Source organism: Psittacula echo (genome assembly GCF_963264785.1).
Source record: "Psittacula echo genome assembly, chromosome: 6".
NCBI lineage: Eukaryota > Metazoa > Chordata > Aves > Psittaciformes > Psittacidae > Psittacula > Psittacula echo.
Window position 1 is genome coordinate 37,115,672 of NC_137743.1, and position 20,198 is coordinate 37,135,869.

General features: G+C 37.1%; 1 protein-coding gene across 1 annotated transcript in view; it reads left to right on the top strand.

Moving 5' to 3' along the window:
* The window catches only part of KYNU (kynureninase), a gene marked incomplete at its 3' end in the record, with an annotated part of 58,207 nt that extends 49,261 nt beyond the window's left edge, over positions 1–8,946 (top strand). Inside the window, exons 10-13 of the mRNA XM_080621500.1 lie at positions 1,630–1,682; positions 2,945–3,030; positions 6,976–7,206; positions 8,794–8,946. Coding sequence (XP_080477626.1) covers positions 1,630–1,682; positions 2,945–3,030; positions 6,976–7,206; positions 8,794–8,946 — 523 coding nt within the window. The remainder of the gene's footprint in view (positions 1–1,629; positions 1,683–2,944; positions 3,031–6,975; positions 7,207–8,793) is intronic.
* Between the last annotated feature and the right edge of the window lie 11,252 nt (positions 8,947–20,198).

Genomic DNA, 20,198 nt, shown 5'->3' on the forward strand with positions numbered 1-20,198 from the left:
TTTCCATGGAATTTTTCTGATTTAAAAATTTTGGAATCCATGGAATGTATGTGTCATTATCAGTATGATGTAGTAATATGCGATATTTAGGTAGATATATTATACAGTTCATATTAAGTATCTGGAATATCTTTTATGATTCAAAGCATCAGTAACTGATTCACTTAGGCAGAACTGCATTATACTTGAGGTATATTCATTTTGGCAATATAATATCTTATTTGAAATGAATATATATTGCACTATTAATTTTCAGGGGTCTTAAAATAATAAAACCATGCAGCAACAAAGAAAAAAAGCATGTTTTTTTATGTATGCACTACGTTTGGATGCAGCTCAGAGCCTTTCATAGAAGTAAACATAAAACCTATGTTGTTATACAGGAATAGTGAGTACTTTGTTTTATACAATGCAGTATTCATGTAACATGTTTTAAACTCAAATGTGGTCCTAATTCTGCAGAACTAAGCTCTTTTAAGCATACTGCAAAGAAGTGCTCCTGCTTTAGACAGGGGCAATAACTTTCCTCTTCCTTGTTTACTTCCAGGAAGGCTAATCTACTGTGAGTTTTACTTACAGATTCTTTTTTTTTTTTTTACTATTACAAATTTTGGACACTTGCCAGGCTTCACTCCTAGCAACTCTGCTACCTGGCATAGAGAAACCAGAGCGAATTCTTGGAAGAAATTGTGTCCAATATGTCCAGTCCTGAAGACATTAGAAGGTCAGGAAGGAGTCGGTGGTTGTGATTTCTTAATAGCGTAATAGCATTTATACATGGGAAATTTCAAATGGTACTAAATTAGTCACCGATATTACCATGTACTGAGTTAAGAAGTAGAGAAACCAAGGGAAGTGGCAAAAGATTCTTTGATTTTTGTAATATTGACTTCATCTGCAGTGCCTTGGGCACTAGGTGATCCAGTGCATCCAGCTGCTTTGGAAAACTGTTTATAGCTATGTCTTTGAGCATATTTTTCCATAAGTATGAGTTAATAATGTAGTGTCATCTTAATGTACAAGTTTGGATAAAAGATTTTCAAAGTCATTAATCTTTAATTATTTTTTTCTGGAGGTGATCTTAAAAAATTGATATTTTTGAATAGTAAGTTCAGTTCAGAAGAAGACAAGTTTACTCAGAATTCAGACTGCCGTCTCGCAGTAAGGAACAGGCAATGCCTACACAATCCTTCTTCTGAAGTCCTGTTGCCTGTCTCCTGGCCATCACTAACTCCTTAAGTTAGATTTTATAACATCATTTAGCTTTTAATAATGATGAAACTAAGTTTAAGGAGGGGATTTGAATTTAATGCTTTGGAACAAAACAGTGGAAATATTTCTGTTCTATTTTTTATTTTCTGAAATGAATTCAGAAAAAATGGGTATTGTTAGAAATCAATAGTTAATTGAAAGATGTACTGTGTTTTATCTTTAGTAGTTAAGAAGAAATTCTCAAATAGTAATATTAAGTTTTTAGTGCTAGCTATTTATAGAATACATTGCATTTTTAGAAATACAATGTATTATTAGGAATGCATATGTTTCTTCTATATTTCTTAACTCTCATAGCTAAACTAAAAGATATTATACCAAAATTGCTATTAATTTTCTTTCTTTACAAAATCTTAGGCTAATTGGCTGGTGGGGTCATGACTTCAAAACACGATTCCTCATGGAAAACAGTATGTACTTTTGCACTTTCAATTTGATTTGTATTTGATGTATTTATAAACAACCAGTTTCATTTTAGAGTAGTTTGAGTAGACAGGATGGAACCTTGTATTTCCTTATGCATGACCTTATGTTAAAGGTATTAAACTAAACTCATTCTAAATATGTAATGCAATGAAGTTATCAAAATAAATGTTGGAAAAAATTTGAGTCTGACTATCTGCTTCTAGACATTTTGCTGAAATACCTTCAAAATGCAGATATAGAATATGAATGAAACCTTCAAAGTATCTCAGTGAATTAAACTCATAAGTCTCTGAGGAGTGAGGATCTTACTTTAGGATTAGTTCCACTGGAATTTATGAGAAATTATGTAAATAAAGGTAAGCCAACCTGATATAGTCATGAAATACTACTAAAGTTTCAACATCTCCAAATTCCTTGAACTAGCAAAGGACGTGTTACAAGACTGATATGATTTTGGCTGGAGAACGCCACTCTAATAACCACAGTCTGCTCTTCGTTTTCTGACCAAATGCAAAAGCGGCACTTTGAAAAGCCAGTAGGAGACACAAATTGCATTGAAACACTGTTAGAAGAAGAAAAATATTTCTTTATTTCCATGGGCAATTTGTAGGGGGAAAGTTGAGCAATGATCATCATAAAATTAGCCAGTCTGTTGTGCATGAAAAACCTTTCCTCTGCAGCATCCTCTTGTTCTGGTGCTGGAGCATGAAATATAAATGGTGACACAGAACTTACAGTGAGGCTTTATAAATTTATTAAATAGATTTTGTGAAATTTCACAGTTTAAAATCTGTGCAACTTCTCTATGTGGCCTAAAGCTACACTTAGTTGATATGCAGTCTCCCATGTGTCTCGTCATTTTAATAAAATTAAAGAACATGATTCCCTGCTCATGCAATGCAGCTCCACATGAGCGTGCTTCTGCTGACTTAGAATTCCTTTGGCCTGTGCCAGTGTTAAAAGAGATTCAGTGCAAAGGTGGTCTTAACACACACCACTTAAGCAAATTAATTGCAGTTCTCCAGTTTCCATGAAGCTGCTAATGAGGTCTTCTGCTGGATAAAATTGAGCTTCTCCCGAAGTTAAAAGTATTAGCTGTAAATAGATTACTATTTCCTTGTAACGACTGTTTCCTACAGGCCACATTAGTGAAATATTTTATTGCTTGAGGAGGGACTTCAAGATGAGGTCCAATCCATTAAAAAGAAGTAGTCAAAACCACTAATAAAAATTATTCATTTTCCAGAATTACAAGTAAGTGAAGGAATTAATGGATTTCGGTTATCAAATCCTCCAATTTTACTGGTATGTGCTCTGCAAGCTAGTTTAGAGGTAAGTGGTTGCTTTACTTTGAGCCTGAATGTAAGAGTATTAAAATGTTAAATGGATGTTAAATGTATTATTGCCTTCTCCCTTAAAAAAAAAATTTCAAAATAGTTGAAAAAGAAAGGGGTGATGGTGTGAAAAACAAACAAAACAACCCTACAACCTGAGAAATAAAGGCCTTTAATAAATATGCTCATCTCTTCACTGTTCTAACAAAATGTGTTGTTGAACCCAGTATCCTCGAGGTTTGCACCTCGAAGTCTGGCTGCTACCACTGTGTTTGTCCCAACTTTTAGTGGTTCAGTACAAACAGCAGCTTTTCCCATAGGTATACTCAGAGCTTGCCTCAGTGAAACTCATGTGAAAGATGCTATTCAAGATTTTCTGATGAAGGAATCACAGAACTCTGAAAAGCTGCATTCAGAGGTGCTTTTACATATATTTCCCTGAGCAAAACAAACTTAGCTCCTTTGTGAAAGAAACCAGATGTGGCCACTGAGTGTCCTGGAGCCTAAGTTGAACCAGGGGCTGAGGGAGCCTGTCCTCTGCTGTAGTCCTTTGATTACAAATAGAAAAGGCAGAAGCTGCCTGTGAATACTTCCTAAAATAGGAATTCATATATGTGGTATAGCTCCAGACTGTTTTTTCTTTCATCTTGTCATTAGTTTTCTGGTGGCCAAAGGAGCAGAGCCCCACCACTGACCCATCTCTAAATGAATCACTGTGGAAAGGTCAGTCCTGCCATATAGAGCTAATCCCTTCCTTTCTATGGAGATGTCACCAATGGGCTGAAAGCCATCTGGTCAACCTTAGAGAGGACAGCAGCCCTGTCTGAAGGCATGCAGCTGTTCTCCAAACACCTTGTATCATGCTGCATTTCCTATGGAGATGTAGCAGCATTTCTGTCATGGATGATTCACCCATGAAATGCAGGACACATCTTTGTGTCTGAAAAGGCTGGTTTTACAAAGATTTTCCTACTATATGCTACATATGTTACTATATTAAAATTTTGCCAAGGCTGCTTTTCAAACCAGTCTTGGGAAGCAAGGTTTTGACACCAACATAAATGGAAGAAATTTATATCTGCTAGCATTCCATTAATACTAGTGTAATGGCAAAGCTGATGCTGGAACAAAGAGCAATGTCCATACTCTGTATGTTCCTCTCCTTTATTTACTGAAAAAAAGAGTATTGTAAGCAAGCCTGACCAGAAAATTACCAGTTGTGCTCTCTCGTCTTACATGCTATGTTGAAGTACTGCAAAGGGCACAACAGTGCTGCTTGTTCTGCCTGGTAATTTATTTTCTTAGCCCTTAAACATCCAATATAATTTTTTAAACTTTATGTGACCTTAGAGCTAAACTGAAAGCTATTCTGCTATGACCGAGATTGTCAGTACTCCATTTTGTGTGGGTTGATGTTATTTAGCCCACTGCAGGGAGCCTCAAACAATGAGGGCTGAGCAGTTTCCATCGCCTCCCCTTTCTATGCCTGCATTACCTTTTGGCACAGCCAGGATTTCCCAGTGCTAACTGCTCTAGTACAGTGGGAAACAAAATAGTTTTCATGTCTGGCAAGAGATGGCTAGTGAAATTGCATGCCACCTACACTGGGACACATTAAGCAGAAGGCAGTGTTTCCAATGGAAACAATGAAAACTGCAAGTGTTAATGGACGTTATTCCTCAGTAATGCTTAAATTGACTGTTATGGCAGTAGCTTCTCCCTTTTATGGAAAAAAAGGAGAGTGCTCCACAGCCACATTTAAAAGATCTTCTCCAAAAAATTTCACCCAGGAGGCCAAATATTCCTTGCACAAAGCCTGAGGAAACACATTTTTGCACGCAGCCTAAGATCCATCTCTTGTATTGCTGCAAAGCCCAGAGGAATGGGAGGCAGGTCTCCATTCTACCTCTAGTAACACTCTGAAGCTTGCGTGCAAGTTCTGCCTGCCTGTGTGGTGAGGGAAGTACCTTTAGATTTCTGTTGACCTGTGCAAGTGCTGACTGCTGATGGCTTTGATCTCTGTCACATTCATTTCCATATCTGCACTGTCTCAATACAAAGACTTTCTTACAGAAGTGTCATGGTTTAAACTCAGCCACGCAGTCTCTCTCTCACTCCCCTCCTTCCTAACCCCTGCTCCCGGAGGGATGAGGAGGAGAATCGAAAGAATGCAACTCCCACAGGCTGAGATAAGAACAGTTTAATAACTAAGGTATAACACAAACCACAACTGCTACCACCTAATAATAATAATGATGATAAAGGAAATAACAAGGGAAGAGAATACAACCGCTCACCCCCCGCTGACCGATACCCAGCCCTACTGAGCAGTGATCTCACCCTTATGGGTAACTGCCCCCAGTTTTACATCCTGGGCGTGATGTGCTGTGGTAGGGAATACCTCTTTGGTTAGTTTGGGTCAGGTGTCCTGTCTCTGCTTCCTCCCAGCTTCCCCTCCTCCCTGGCAGAGCATGAGACTCACAAAGGCCTTGGTCAGACTAAACATGACTTAGCAACAACTAAAAACAGCGGTGTTATCAGTGCTGTTCCCAGGCCAAAAGTCAAAACCACAGCACTGAACCAGCTACTAAGAAGGAGAAAAACTGACTGCTACTGCTGAACCCAGGACAAGAAGCTATATTTTGTTTCACAGAAACACATGTAGGAATTTTTGGTTTTGTGCAGCATCTGGTGGTTGTGATAGAATCACAAAATAATAGTTGAGATATTATAAAGAAAGAGTGATTTCCAGGTGCTGCTGAAAAACAGACTTTGTTGTATTTTGAGTAGGATTTCTCAGTTACCTCCTTATATTCTCTTCCAGGTTATGATATAAGTAGTCTTAAAAGTGTTGTTCCTTCAGTGTAGAGCACTGATTTCTTGAGAGTGAAGATCATGGATTTTCATACAGGACCTCTAACTTTTGCAGCTGCAGTCAGTGAAGGCATAACTGTCCTTGAGCAGCGATAGTACATTTATGTGCCAGAATGTGATTCGAAGTGACTGTTGGGTCTATATCTTGTCATTATTGACTATATCTATGTCTATATCTTGTCATTATTCTCTGAAGCTACTTGCCTGGGAACAAGAAAAAGGAGGGTTTCAGGAAGACAGGGGTAAATTGTTTCCAGGGTCACATTTTCCTTTATTCCCTGTAACTGAACATTTCAAGAGCACAAGTAGAATCTGCCTCACCTTCTTCTCCCAAACTCTCCTGTCACATTGGTTGTTCTTGTTTCTGTGGTAAAGGAGCATTGTCATTTTTAAGCAGTCACTTTTGCACGTCTCATGATATTTTGAGTTCCACAGCTCACCAGTCCTTGCAGTTGTATAAGAGCATAGAGCTATTAAACCAGAATCAAGTGAATATTTTTTCTTCGTGTGCACTGAGACAGAGCCTGTACAGGACTTAAAGCAGCAAAGTCAGTATTAGTATAAATTTTGTGTTTTCAAAAACAAGTATTTGTAGATCAGTCATGTTTCAGTCTTGAACTTGCATTTTGTTACTTGCAGTACATACAGGAAAAAACCTGTGTGTGATTTTGAGTTTTATGTTCTGTTCTGTGTATGAGAATTTATGGATCCTCTTCAGATGTGCAAATGAATCGTCTCAGAAAACTTTTTGTGTGCAAGTACATTCATGCAGATACAGATGTGAAACTTAACAGTAGATTGAAATGTCTTTCATTATCCAGAGTTATGACGTTATCCTCTGTTTTAAAAAGCCCAATTATGATGTGTTTATGTATAATGTCTATCTGATATTACCACTTGATTCCAATAAGAATGGATAGAGAAATCTACCGGTTTAGTATTCATTTCTTTTTCTTATCTGTAGCAATAGAAGTGAAACATGGCTAAGTTTTTTCTTTTCTTTTTAGCTGTTGCTAAGAAATCACAATATTTACTATATTATCATTCTAATGATCTAAATTCATTACAGGTTTTTGGTCAAACTACAATGAAAGCGTTGAGAAAGAAATCTGTTCTTCTCACTGGTTACTTGGAATACCTGATAAAACATTACTACAACGAAGATAAAACAAATCCAGAGAAGCCCTTTGTAAAAATAATCACACCATCTCAGATTGAGGAAAGAGGATGTCAACTCACGCTATCTTTTTCCCTTCCAATCAAATCTGTATTTAAAGAGCTGGAAAAGAGAGGAGTAGCTGTGAGTATATCAAACTTCATCTTCTTATGCACTGTTTTGTCAACCATGACAAATTAACAATTTTGCTTTTATTCAAATATAATCTCATATACGGGCAAAAACTCTGCTAATGATGAAAATTGCTTACATAGCATCTTCCATCTTTACTTATGCAAATAATCAAATAAGAGTTACTTTATAAATTATTTATTAATGCGTATATTGCCCTATCTCTATTGATTTATTTCTAGTAGTTCTGCAAGTGGCACCCAGGAGTCACTATTGAAGTTAAAGCTGCTTTGTGAGTGTGTTACACTCCCATATGGGAGGAATTATGGACCTGGTCTGAACAGGAAAGATAGGAAATTAAAAAAAAGAAAAATCCCAAATCACTGGAAAAACACAAATATGAGTATGTCAGAGCTGCAATGCACTGCCTGCACAGGCATCTCCTGTTAAGTGTGCTTGTCTAGGTCCCCTGCTGTGGGTCCAGACATGAGGCCAGAAAGCCAAAGAGTTGGTCTGAGCCACCCTGGGGTGCAGGCAGTCAGGGATGGGGGTTCAGGCAGTGCTCACCATCCTCAACACCACAAATCTCATACCTAAAGACTGACGATGGCAAGGAACTCTTAACCTCCACCAGTCCCTTTCCTCATCTGCAAATGGCAAAACCCTTGCTCTTTGTGAGGCATTGAGTTGAAGGAATTTGTTGAAGGAAGAGGTATGCTTTAACACTCAGAAAAAGAGGCCACTGAATCGTGGTGCCATGTAATGGCCCAGTTGCCAGTTAGCACTTCTCAAAAGGTATAAAAGCTAAATTTAAGGCTATACATTCATTGATTTAGAAGTGCTGGGAGGTGAGGCTGATAGCCTAATGCCATATAAATGATATACAGGTTTTATTTCTGCTCATGACTTGTGTCCCCAAAGAACAATTCACTGAGGCTAAATACACTGCTGTTTTGGTGCTGCCAGGGAATTCCAGGAACTGCTGCTTTTAAGAGGGCACAGGGCCTTACACTGTTGGCTTGTCTTCACGATGCAGTAATATGCTTCAAATATGAGACAATATTCAGCAGAATGTTCAAATTCATTGTGGGGGGAGGAAAAATACTGGGAGTCCTGTGATATTACTTGCACCTGTTGTACAAGACTGTCTACTGGCATGTTTCTGTTTTGCGGTGCCTTTTTTGTCACGTGTGTTCCTCTTCAACTATGGGTTGTTATAGGTGTTAAGGTAAATTGTGGAGATATATAGCTGGTGTGGAGCCCCTCAATGGCGCGGCTAGAGTCGTGCACATCCTGAGCTTTGCACCGATTTTTAGGCAAAACACCACTCTTCTTCCTACATTCTTCACAATAATGCTCCTTGCAATAGTTTCTTGGGGACCCCAAAGTTTTTACTTGTGTATCCTTGTCAGTCCAGTCAAAGGACAAAGACAAAAGATAACGTTTAAAAATGCAGTCTGACAGATAAATCATAGAATCATATAATAGTTTGGGTTGAAAGGGACCTTCAAAGTTCATCTGGTCCAGCCTCCCTGAAATGAGCAGGGACATCTTCAACTATATCAGGAATTTACTAAGTATTCCCTTTCTGTTTTGCAGTGTGACATGCGAGAACCAAATGCTCTTCGTGTTACCCCAGTTCCTCTCTACAATTCTTTCCATGATGTGCACAGATTTATTGAAATCCTGGGATCTGCAATTACATCTTCAAAACAAACAGCAAATAATACTGTGTTATCTGATTCTTATTGATGGCTCAGCTGTATCTTTTAATCTATTTCTGACTAAGATGCGTTTATCCTACTGAGCAATTCTTTGCTTCGAGTACACTAAGCTATATCCCATGCAATTTGCAAAAAAATGACTGTGCTTGAATAGTTATTTACAACAGACATATTTTTATTCAAGCTTATATTTCTACTCTGCTCTGACTTTGACTTCATGAATTAGTATGCTTTGTATATTTTAATAGGGCTTTTCTTAAACATTTTATGTGGTTTTATTACATTAGCTTTGAGAAGCATGGAAGAACTGCTATCAACTAGAACAGGAATGAAAAAAAAAACCCTTCTTTATTATAAAAATTATGCATAATAAAAAGTGGAAAATAGACAAATCACGAACTGTTAAAAGATATGGTCCAATTTACATTTTTAATTTAGCAATTCTATTTAAAGTACATGGTATACTTGAAAAGTAGAAGTTGAACAATTAGTTGTTTCAAACTGCTAACTGCTGCATATTGAATTTTTCAAATGGTCCAACATTTTGAAATTCTAGTTTAATTAATGATATAATTGAATATACATTGCAGATACCTTTGGTGTGATACAGTAGGCTAAAACAAAATATTTGCTCTTTATATTTCTAAGTAGTCATCTTGGAGATGATATACCTGGGGAAGCAGAGAATAATTTTACATTCATGTAAGCCAGCATGAAGGGCTATATGAGCATTTACTGCAGTTTTTAGCAAGGCTTATTTTGGATTAGGCAAAATGAACTCTGAACTGTATAAGCAGCAGCAACATATCTCATTGTTAACTTACAGTGTGGCCCAGATTTTTACAGAGATTTGCACTAGGCAGCCCAAAGCTATGAAGAAAACATGTTTGAATTTAACCAACACTTTACCCAGAGTTCTTTTAAGTCATAAATAACACCTTGGCATAATTGGCAACTAAGCTTCTATGTCTGTGCTCTTTTTCAAGAATCAACTAAAATTTTGTCTCTGGTGATACTTAATGTGTCTGATTGATGGAATGAAACACTTACTTAGAAAATTACTTCTGATGGTACTAATTTTATTCTACTTCGAGTGTGAGAAAGGATTTGGGGGAAGAAGTGAAGACTGCTCTATTTTGGTTCAAAGGATTTTTGGTGGTTAAAATTTTCACACTCTTTGAGCATCTCCTGCTGAACAGAGAAACCCAATGACATTCACTGTGTCTGCCTCTGCTCTAAAATTCCCCAAAGGTAGGTAGATTTAAAATTGTTGCTGCAGTAATACCTGTTTAATTGGTTACAATGTGTAGGGGAAAGCTGAAAGAACTGTAAATAAAGTATTGATTGGTATTTTTAGCACTTGTGAAAAGTAAGAACAGCTTCTTAAACTGGAATGTTGTTATAAAGAGTAACACAGGAGTCTTAATCAGTTGGAAAGCTCTGGATCACTCAGATTTTAATTACGTTGACATCATGGCTTTTTAATTCTGCTGTGACTGTATCGTTGTATTGCAGACCAGGTACCTGTACTTCATTGGCTGCAGTTTCATTTTTATATTTTCATCTTCAGCACAGCTACTTTTATCTGTCATATGACATGATCTTGGAAAAGGACCATTTTCCATAAAGTGACTGTTGATGAAAGAATTGCTGAATATGTCTGTCCACAGTATTGAAAAGTGTTTTACTTCACTGCCAGTGCCTTTGAAGTGCTTGTGCAGCTGTACAGCTCTGGCTAACAGTCACTTATGTCTTCCCTATAAAGTTATGCAAGCTTAATATAAATACAGATATGACACTAGGTCATATTTTGATATTTTTTATATTTTTTATATTTTGATATAAATTTATTTTTATACCAGCTGAACCTCAGTTGTGTGGCTAACACAGGAAGAGTAAGAACCTCAAAATCTCTTTTGAAATAGCACATAGACATCAGGTTTGGACCAGCTGTCTTGGAAATTACAAGGAGATGGTAAATTTTGAGGTCACAGTTTGGCATCTGCATTAAATTCACAAGCTGTGAAAACCATTCATTGTGTCTCTGATTGAGGAAAGTGAACTAAGTAGGGTAGATAAAGTACTTACTTAATCTATACAGTCCAGGTTTTGAAAGATAGCAGATAAGGCATATGGAGTACAGGGACAGCCTGTACAGCTTCACCAGGGGCTAGTCCTGCCTGACCAGCCTAATCAGTTCTGCCTTCTATGATGGAGTTACTCTTCACTGGACAAAGGAAGGGCTAAAGATGTTGTCTATCTGGACTTCTGTAAAGCCTTTGACACAGTCCCTCACAACATCCTTCTCTCTAAACTGGAGAGACATGGATTTGATGGGTGGATTGTTCAGTGGTTGAGGAATTGGCTGGATGGTTGCGTTGAGAGGGTAGTGGTCAATGGCTCAATGTCTGGACGGCAAGTGGTGTTCCTCAGGCAGCTGGGACCAGTACTGTTTAATATCTTCATCAACAACATAAAGAAAGTGGGATTGAGTGCACTCTCATCAAGTTTGCAATGACACCAAGCTGAGTGGTGCAGTTGACACGCACAAAGGATGGGATGGCATCCAGTGGGACTTGGACAAGATCAAGAAATGGGCCCAAACGAACCTCCTGAAGTTCAACAAGGCCAAGTACAAGGTTCTGCACCTGGGTCGGCTCAATCCCTGGTATCTATAAGAGCTGGAGGATAAAGGGATTGAGAGCAGGCTTCTCAAGGGCTTGGGGAGTACTGGTGGATGAAAGATTGTATGTGAGCCAGCAATGCACTCTTGCAGCCCAGAAGGACAATCATATCTTGGGCTGCACACAAAGAAGTGTGTGCAGGATGAGGGAGGCGATCCCGCCCCTTTGCTCTGGTGAGACCCCAACAGGAGCCCTGTGTCCAGCTCTGGAGTCCTCGGTACAATAAAGACATGGACCTACTGGAAAAGGTCAGAGGAGGGCCACAGAAATAATCAGAGAGATTGAGCACCTCTCCTGTGAGGAAAGGCTGAGAGAGTGGGGGTTGTTCAGCCTGGAGAAGAGAAGACTCCAGGGAGACCTTATTGTAGCCTTTTAGTGTTTAAAAGGGGCCTATAAGAAAGATTTGGAGAGACTTTTTAGCAGGGCCTGTTGTGACAGTCAAGGCTGCATAGGGTTCTGGGCAACATGATCTAGTTGAAGATGTCCCTGCTCATTGCAGGGGTGTCAGACCAGATGACCTTTGAAGGTCACTTCCAACCCAAACTACTCTATGATTAATAAATGTTTAGTACTATTTTGTCTTTTAGTAATATTTCAGGCTGCAGGTACAAATATTAACTTTATAAATTGTAATTTGTGTCCCATTTGATGGATTTGATTAAATTCAGCATGTCAAAACTCACTTATTTCAATTTTTCGGAACTACTCACTGTTTTGAACCTATGAGCTATGAAGATAAACATGAAAGCTACTTGCTTTTATAGGCATATATATAAATTCAGAAAAATAATTTCCAAAAAGTGAGTGAAAGCTATATTGTGTTTTACTTAAACAAAATTGCAGCATAAGCACCAGTTTGATATGGTCTTTCCCTACTTGTAGTAAAAGTTTTGCAAAATGGATAATACTGAAAGTTAACATTAGGTGTCAGTATTTTACATATTATTTAGCAAGAAAATATCAAGTGAAAGAGCTTCTATGCAAAGAAAAAAATATTGCAGTCTGCTTTTTCAAATGCTCTAAGTTATTACAGTTAGAGTAATATCAGGAATAATTATGTGTGAAATAATTAATTGCATATACCCTTAATGCTTCTTGCTAGTTGCATCTCTGATTTAAAATTCCGTATTAAGTACTGCTGCTTTCTAATTGTGATAACATTTAGTTCTTGGATTGTCTGAAGAAATTACATTTTTCAAATTAAACTGCAATACATGAAGGTCTGTAGATGACAGAAAATTGACACCCAGATTGGGTGATAAAATGTCTCCAAAATCAATGAAGATAAACGTGAGTATGTAGATCTCTCAGCTGAGAGATAACAATACTGTACAGATCTCTTAAACTCACTGCAACTATTGAAAACATGAGGGAAAAATAGTATAGGCTCCATTTCTGCATTTTTTTACCCTGTTTTGCCATGGGAAGACTAAAGAGAAAGCAAAGTCCTCTTTCATAAGCAGAAAATGCTGGTTTTTGTTTTCCAAAAGAACAGCGTAATATGAGTGAGGAAAAAGGTACGACATATAGTTATTTTCTCATCTGAGCTTGTTGCTTGATTGAGAATGGGAAGGACATGCCCCATTTGAAGAGCTTAAAATACAAAACATTGGGAGCCCTTGTTACTGCAGAATCCACCTGCTTCAGTTTTATAACCAGAATATTATAAATAAGTAGATTAAACAAGAAAGATGAAAGGAGAAAGAAACAAAAGATAATAAAATAATTAACAAACATTTTAACCTATGTTACATTATGTTACGGTCACATTCCCAAGTGCAGCAGGATAGAGATGGGAATTGCCCATGAAATTTTAGCCCCAGGGGCCTTGGTTGTGTTCACAGAGGTAAAAATAAGCATCTAGAGTTGAATCTGCAGAGGGGCCTTGCAGAATGTGTAAACATCAAAGCAGTGACAGCGCTATAATGAAGACATGGCTGAGGTAGGTGTGTTATTTCATATACTCACTTCTTTCAGATGCAATTAACATGTCATGATCTAACATGTTTCAGAGGGAGCTGACCTGCTCAGAGACCCTTAAAAATCTCAGCAGGTTCCCGTCTCAATGTGTGGGCACCCAAACTGATGAAACTATGTTTCTGAAAAGCTATTCACTCTACAAACAGCTGAGAGACAGTTTTGCATTGCAAGCTTAAACTTTTGTCAATATTTTGGAAATATATTTAGAAAGCTTATTCAGAAATGACTAAGTTATAGAACAGTAATTCACACTTTTTATATTCCAAGTTTTTATTACCTAAACTTACTCTTCTAAGCACCGTTTTATGCTTCTAGTTAAATATAAGTGAGAATTGATTGGGGTATTTCTCAATGGAATTCTATCTGTATTTCATCATAATTGCTTCATATTTGGATAATGACAGATGAACTACTTCATTCAATTGCAGTTTTAAAGCTTTGAAGTCACAATAGCAGCAAAGGATTTAAATCCTGAGGCCATTATTGTGGCAGAGAAGACGTCAGGGAAAAGGAAAACTTATGGTCATGTAATTTTCTAGGCAGAAAAATACTTCTGTGGTTGCACTGCTTTCTCTTTTTTTTCTTTTTTTTTTTTTTCCCTGTACATTTTGTTAAAATTAAAACAATCCACTAAACTTCAACAAAATTAAGTAACTGCAACTTCTAGCATAACAAATGGCTTCCACCCACCCTGCGATGCTGAATGAGAGTCCATGTTATAAGTAAACTTCTGTAGTTGTTTTGCTTTGGAGCTAGTTACAAGCCATTTAAAATTCTAGGCAGCTGCAATACTGTATTTCACCAGTAAAGAGTTCATTCGATCTTTTTTTCTCTTTGACATTTACATCTAGTCCTGAGTTCATGTTAAAACTCCAAGGTACAAATTTCAAAGTTCCCTTTATCTTTGTGAAGAGTTTTGAGCAATTAATCAAATGATAAAAAATAGCTTTAAAAATAAGAAATGAAATGTGAATTTGAAGTATATGTTCAAAAAGTTGCTACATTAGAATTTGGGGGGGACAGGGTCTCTTATCAACCAAACTCATTGAGAAAGTTCTATTTTTTTTAAACTTACATTTTATTGATTGATTTTGAAGAGATAGTCAAATTGTTAAAACATGACCAAGCAGTATATTCAGGATAGTTCTTTCTCCTAGGAGGGTACATCAAAGTGAAAGAGACATAGAAAAATCATTATTTAATATGTTCAAAATTACGTATATGGGGCAAGATTTATAGAGGCTTCTGAAATAAACATGGGGGCAAGCAGCACTGAAACCCCTTTATTTGAAATAAAAGTAATGTCAGTCTTATCATCATAGTACCAGGTATAAATATGAAGATATACATGAAAACTTTTCCAATTCTGTCTCCATAATGAAGCATGTTCTGAATGAAAGAAAGCATGTGAGCACTAAAGATACCACTGAATGGAATTATGCCTTCTGGGGTGCCAACTGGCCTGGTGGCGTATAGATTGTGTAGACACCCGTATAGATTGCAGCATAGTTCATGGTTTTACCTATTGCAACACAAAGCAAATTCCCTGCAACTGGAGAGACTGTCCTTAGTGGGATAGGTGCTACCATAGGTTTGTGATTATAGAGGACAAATAAAATCTTATGGATCTACCTCGCAACTTTGATACTTTGCAAATTTTCCTGGTGCCTCTATTTACAATATGGGAGAAAGCATGATGTGGAGTGGTTGCTGCAAAGGTAATTGGGAGTGGACGTCTGCAAAGTTTACATTGATATTTGAGCACAAGATACTAAAAACTGGGAGCTATTAAAATTTCATTAATGAATCTCAATAGAAACATGCTGAAATATATATATGTATTTTTTTTAGCAGTAAGGTATGTAAAGCATACTGACACTGGTCTTATTATGGAGAAACTGTGAGTGAAAATCCAGATTCATCTGTTACTGAGTTCTCTTATTTGCCTCTGAAAGGGTTATTTTTCCTGATTCTGCAGCTGAGTTTCTGTAACACTGAGACAGTAAAAATGGTTTTGATGTGACAGCTATAAAATGTAGAATCTTTGAATGCAGGGCTCTTTGGTTATATATAAAGAAAGAGAAAGGAAAACTTTGTCTTAAGAAATGAAAGGCCTCTATCAGCTGAGTTGTCAGGTACAATTACAGCAACAGCAGTGATATTCTTTCAGCCTCTACTCACAACAGGTGCCACTCACATTAGACCATGTAACTTTAAAAGCACAACTCTGATTACTCGTTATTGTCCTTTTGTTTTGTTCTTCTTTAGGGTCTAATTGTCCAAATAATCATTACTGTGTTTCTTCACTTAAAAAGTTTGAGTTTTAGAAGGGCGAGGGGTAAATATAATGCTTAATAACATACATTTATTTACAAAAGATGATCTTCATCACATCAGCTTGGAAAAGGTTTCACCCACTGGAGTGAGGAATTGAAGAGTTGACCCTTCATGATGCAGGACCAAGGATGTGGTTTGGTCTCCTGAGCAACCAAGTTAAAGCAAGTATTGAGAAAACATTCCTAGCACATCCTGACTAGAGAAAAACCAGCCATAAGCAAAGCAATGATAGTTATATTAGTAAAAAAGTGTGTGGTGGAGCCATCAACTGTATTAAGAATAGCTCACTGGTGGGAATACAAATCTGGGAGGGGGCCCTGCATATTGCACCTCTGTCGGTTTAAGTGAAGTCCATGTTTTTCTCATTTTTATAAATAGATGCTAACTAACAGCTGCAAGTGTGTACAGCTGTGGTGAGGGAGGACAGGAGCTTCAACCTGTAGAGGTCTGCTGCCAGTCATGTCAAAACCATTGAACCCAATAGGAGCTGGCTAAAAGTTTAGAAAAAGTATTCACTGCTAAATTTCAGAGCAGGGTTTGTGGAAAGCAAGCCTTGCTGAAGCCTAGTTCCCTCTGCTGATGGTAGGCAAGTGCAGCCTGCCTTTGTGTGCCTCACTTTCTCTCCACCTCAGGACACAACTTGATTCCTATAATTCACTATCCTGGTGTCAGGTATTTCAGTTTTGTCAATTATGAAGTCATGATAAAGTGCATTTTGAAACCTCACATTTGTTTTATAGAATCTAATTGTTGATTATGCTACCTGCTTTCCTAAATTGTATACCGTTTAATATATAGTTGTGCAAATACAGTGTATTAAGGTAATGGCATACATTATGTATGGTGGCATATGAAAAAATAGTGGAACTTGACTCTTAAATTGATGTGAAAATCCCATTCATTTTCATTAGTATTCTTATTTTATTCAAACTTTCTTGCTTTAACTGGATATTAAAACTGAAGTGCTAAAAAACACAAAAAAAATAATGAATCACTCAAATTGCATGCTGAAGTCTGTTATTCTGACATTTTCCTGAATGAGTATTGAAATGCTTAGTAAAAAAAAGATCTTGAAGTTCCTCCATCAGTAATCACACCCAGACTTCACTTGAAAAAGATTCTTTTTATATTTAGTTATGAAAAACATGTTCTTAATTATAATGATGTTCATTAAAACAAATGCTTTGAAAGATTACTATTTTCAATTCAAAGGCACTTCAAATAATGTATGAAAACCCACATAATCCACAGTAAATCTATCCTAGAATAATATTAGACAAAAAAATATACCAATTGAATGTACATGATATATATGTACATCTATGTGTATATGTGTGCCCTTTTTCAGAGAATTGAGAGGTTTGGTTCTGTCTTCTATTTTTTGGCACATTTATAGAAAGCGTAAGAAGTGGTTTAATTTGATGAAATCAAACATTCAATGAAAACAAAGGCACTAGCTCTGAAATAAGATCAGTTTTACAGGGCTATAGATCCTTTGAAGTTGGATGACATTGTCTCTGAGTACAAGATGTTTGACGAATTTTGGACTTTAAAGCCTTTAGTAGGAAAAATTAGTCCAGAATCTGTTCCTGTAGGATGGAAAAAAAAATCATTCACTCTTCAAAAGATCAGGAAAAAAATTATGTCATTTTCTATTTCTGTTATAAATATAAGCATTTCCAGATGCTTATATTTCTGATATAAGCATCTGAAGGAAAGTGCCTTTCCTTCAGATGCTTATATTGGAAGAAGTTCAACATCCGTGAATTTAGGGCTTATACTCTGAGTGATCTGGGCATTTATGTCTTCTCTGCATAGAATATTGAGGAGAAAAAAAAATCACAAAACCTTAGATTATAAGGATAAATGGATCCATGGGTAAGATGGTCTTACAAAACATTGCTGACTAATTTTAATCTATTAATTTACTATGATGAACATAATGATTTGTGTAAAATTACTTTACCCCTGTTATATGTCAAATCTGTTAGGAACAGCTGCCTTGCATTCAGTATATCATAATGGCATACACTGTGGATTTAAAATGTTTAAATTTTTTTTTTTGTTAAGGTCCTGTTTTAGGTTTGCAAGCTTGTGCACAAGGGGAGAAGGGCTGGTGTGGTGCCTCCATCACACTGTCACTGTTAAAGGCTACCAAAAAGAACTCTTGGCTCTGTGAAGAAGAGATCAATAAGTGCAAGTTGGTTTTGCAGACCCTGTTCCAAGTGAAGAATAAACTGGGATTAAAAAGTCTCCTGGAGAAGATTTTTCCCAAAGGCCTGATTTTTAAAGCTTTTTTGATCAGAAGAACTAGAAAGTTCATGATAACTGAAGCTTGAAATAAAGGTGAATTGATAACACAGGTGAGGAGGTGGACTAAACGGATTATAGTTAATTAACTAATTAAACACAGAGCTGCAGTAGAAATGTGGTTCTGCTAACATTCTGCTTATGTGCATGACCAAGGAGTGGGGGCTGCTACCTGAAAAGCCACATCTAACATCTTAGACTCCCTCTCTCCCTCTTTTTAAATCCAAAATGCTCCTAAAAACCAAAAAATATTCCCTAACCCTAAATAACACTTGCTTTTTCAACTGCTAATGATACACTTTGTCCTACTGCAGAGATTATCTGGAGTAATAGAAATAATGGGTCTGGATGAATGCTTTTCATAGCTCAGAAGGTATAGCTCTGCCGGGTAAGAAACTAGAGTTATAATATTTTGCTAAATATTCCCCACCATCATGCAAGAGTAGAGATGTAAAACATGGCACTACGCATCTGTTAGCATAGTGTAGAGGTGATTCTTCCATGATAACCTATGTAGGTAACTACAGCATCAGAATATGACAGTGCTGTTCACCTGCTTTAGGAGAGCCCCTATTAAGTTTGACAGAATAAAAAGGAGCTCATAGTAGCAAGACTACAAGCATGAACAACAGGAAAGAGGAGGAAAGAGTGGTCTTGAGAAACAAGGGAAAAGGAAGTGTATGACTTCAGTGACCACAGACTATAGAAATTAGAAGGAACTGAAAAACTGGAACAATCTCAAAAGCTATAGTATAAGGGTAATCAGTGTTCTATTTTTGCCTGCTTCCAGCAGGCTGAAATTAAATGTATTTGTTCTTACATGTTGGAGTGGTCTAAGTAAGGACCTCCTTTATTATCTGTAGATGGTCGCTGTGAAGAAAGCTTTCAAGAAGTGCAAACAACCAACATATCTAAAACCCAGCCTGGTGGTTATCAGTTGCAATGGTGGTGCGTTTATTTCTTTTTTCTTTTCTTTATTTTTCTTTTCTTTCCACAAATCTGGATACTCCCATACACCAATAACCAGTAAGATTTCCTGACATCTTCCAGGCCATATGAGAATGTTCAACAGCAATTGCCTGTCAGGAGGAGGGAGCTAGGAAAAGGGCAACTGAGTACAGCTGCGCACAAAACAGAAGTATTCTTGTATATAATAGGAAAATAAAAAAATAGGAAGTGACTGGAATTGTTTAATTCAACTAACTGCTTCAAGTCTTTGTAAACTGCTGTTTTTGTTTTGTTTTGTTTTCTTGGTCCACTTCAGGCAACATAGTCTCCCCTGAAAGCATCTGCACACAAGAGAGGGCAATAATCCGTCTGCAGAGAAGTTTTATTTCCTGCATCTGACTTTCTACTGTTTTCATTGACTTTTTATCTTCTGGCACAACTGCCAGGGTAACTTTGACTCATTCTGCGATGGCAGCATGGGACCAGCAGAGCAAGAGCAGAGCCTACCACATGCATAAAAACTGTATTAGGAAGAGAGAAGCAATGACACTAGCAATTTTTATTTCCACTAGATTCTATGGGGGCCACACTATTTTTGTGAATGCCTTGTATTGCTGTATGCTTATGGTTATCTATTTTGTGAATGTGGAATTTGATACTGTAGAAATGAGCCTCTTCTTCCTCAAAGACTGAAGCAAAAGAAGAGAGAATATCTCAGAACATCTCAGCTCTCTTCTGCATTCATCCTCAGTGTAGCATTTTACAGGACTTTGAACTTTTGCTACTGTTATTCACCATGTAGCTGAAGCTTTTTTAATAGAGGTAGAAATAACACTGTCTGGAGTATCATTTTTATCCTAAGGACAGCCACTTCCTTTACTGTGAAAACATTGACAGCTTTTAGAACAGGATTTTAAAGAAAATTTTGCTAGCACCACTTTGTGACTGAGTTGATCACGGGTGCATAGATTAAGATATTGTCACCGAAGTGCATGACTCACTTCTCTTTTTAAAGTCCGTT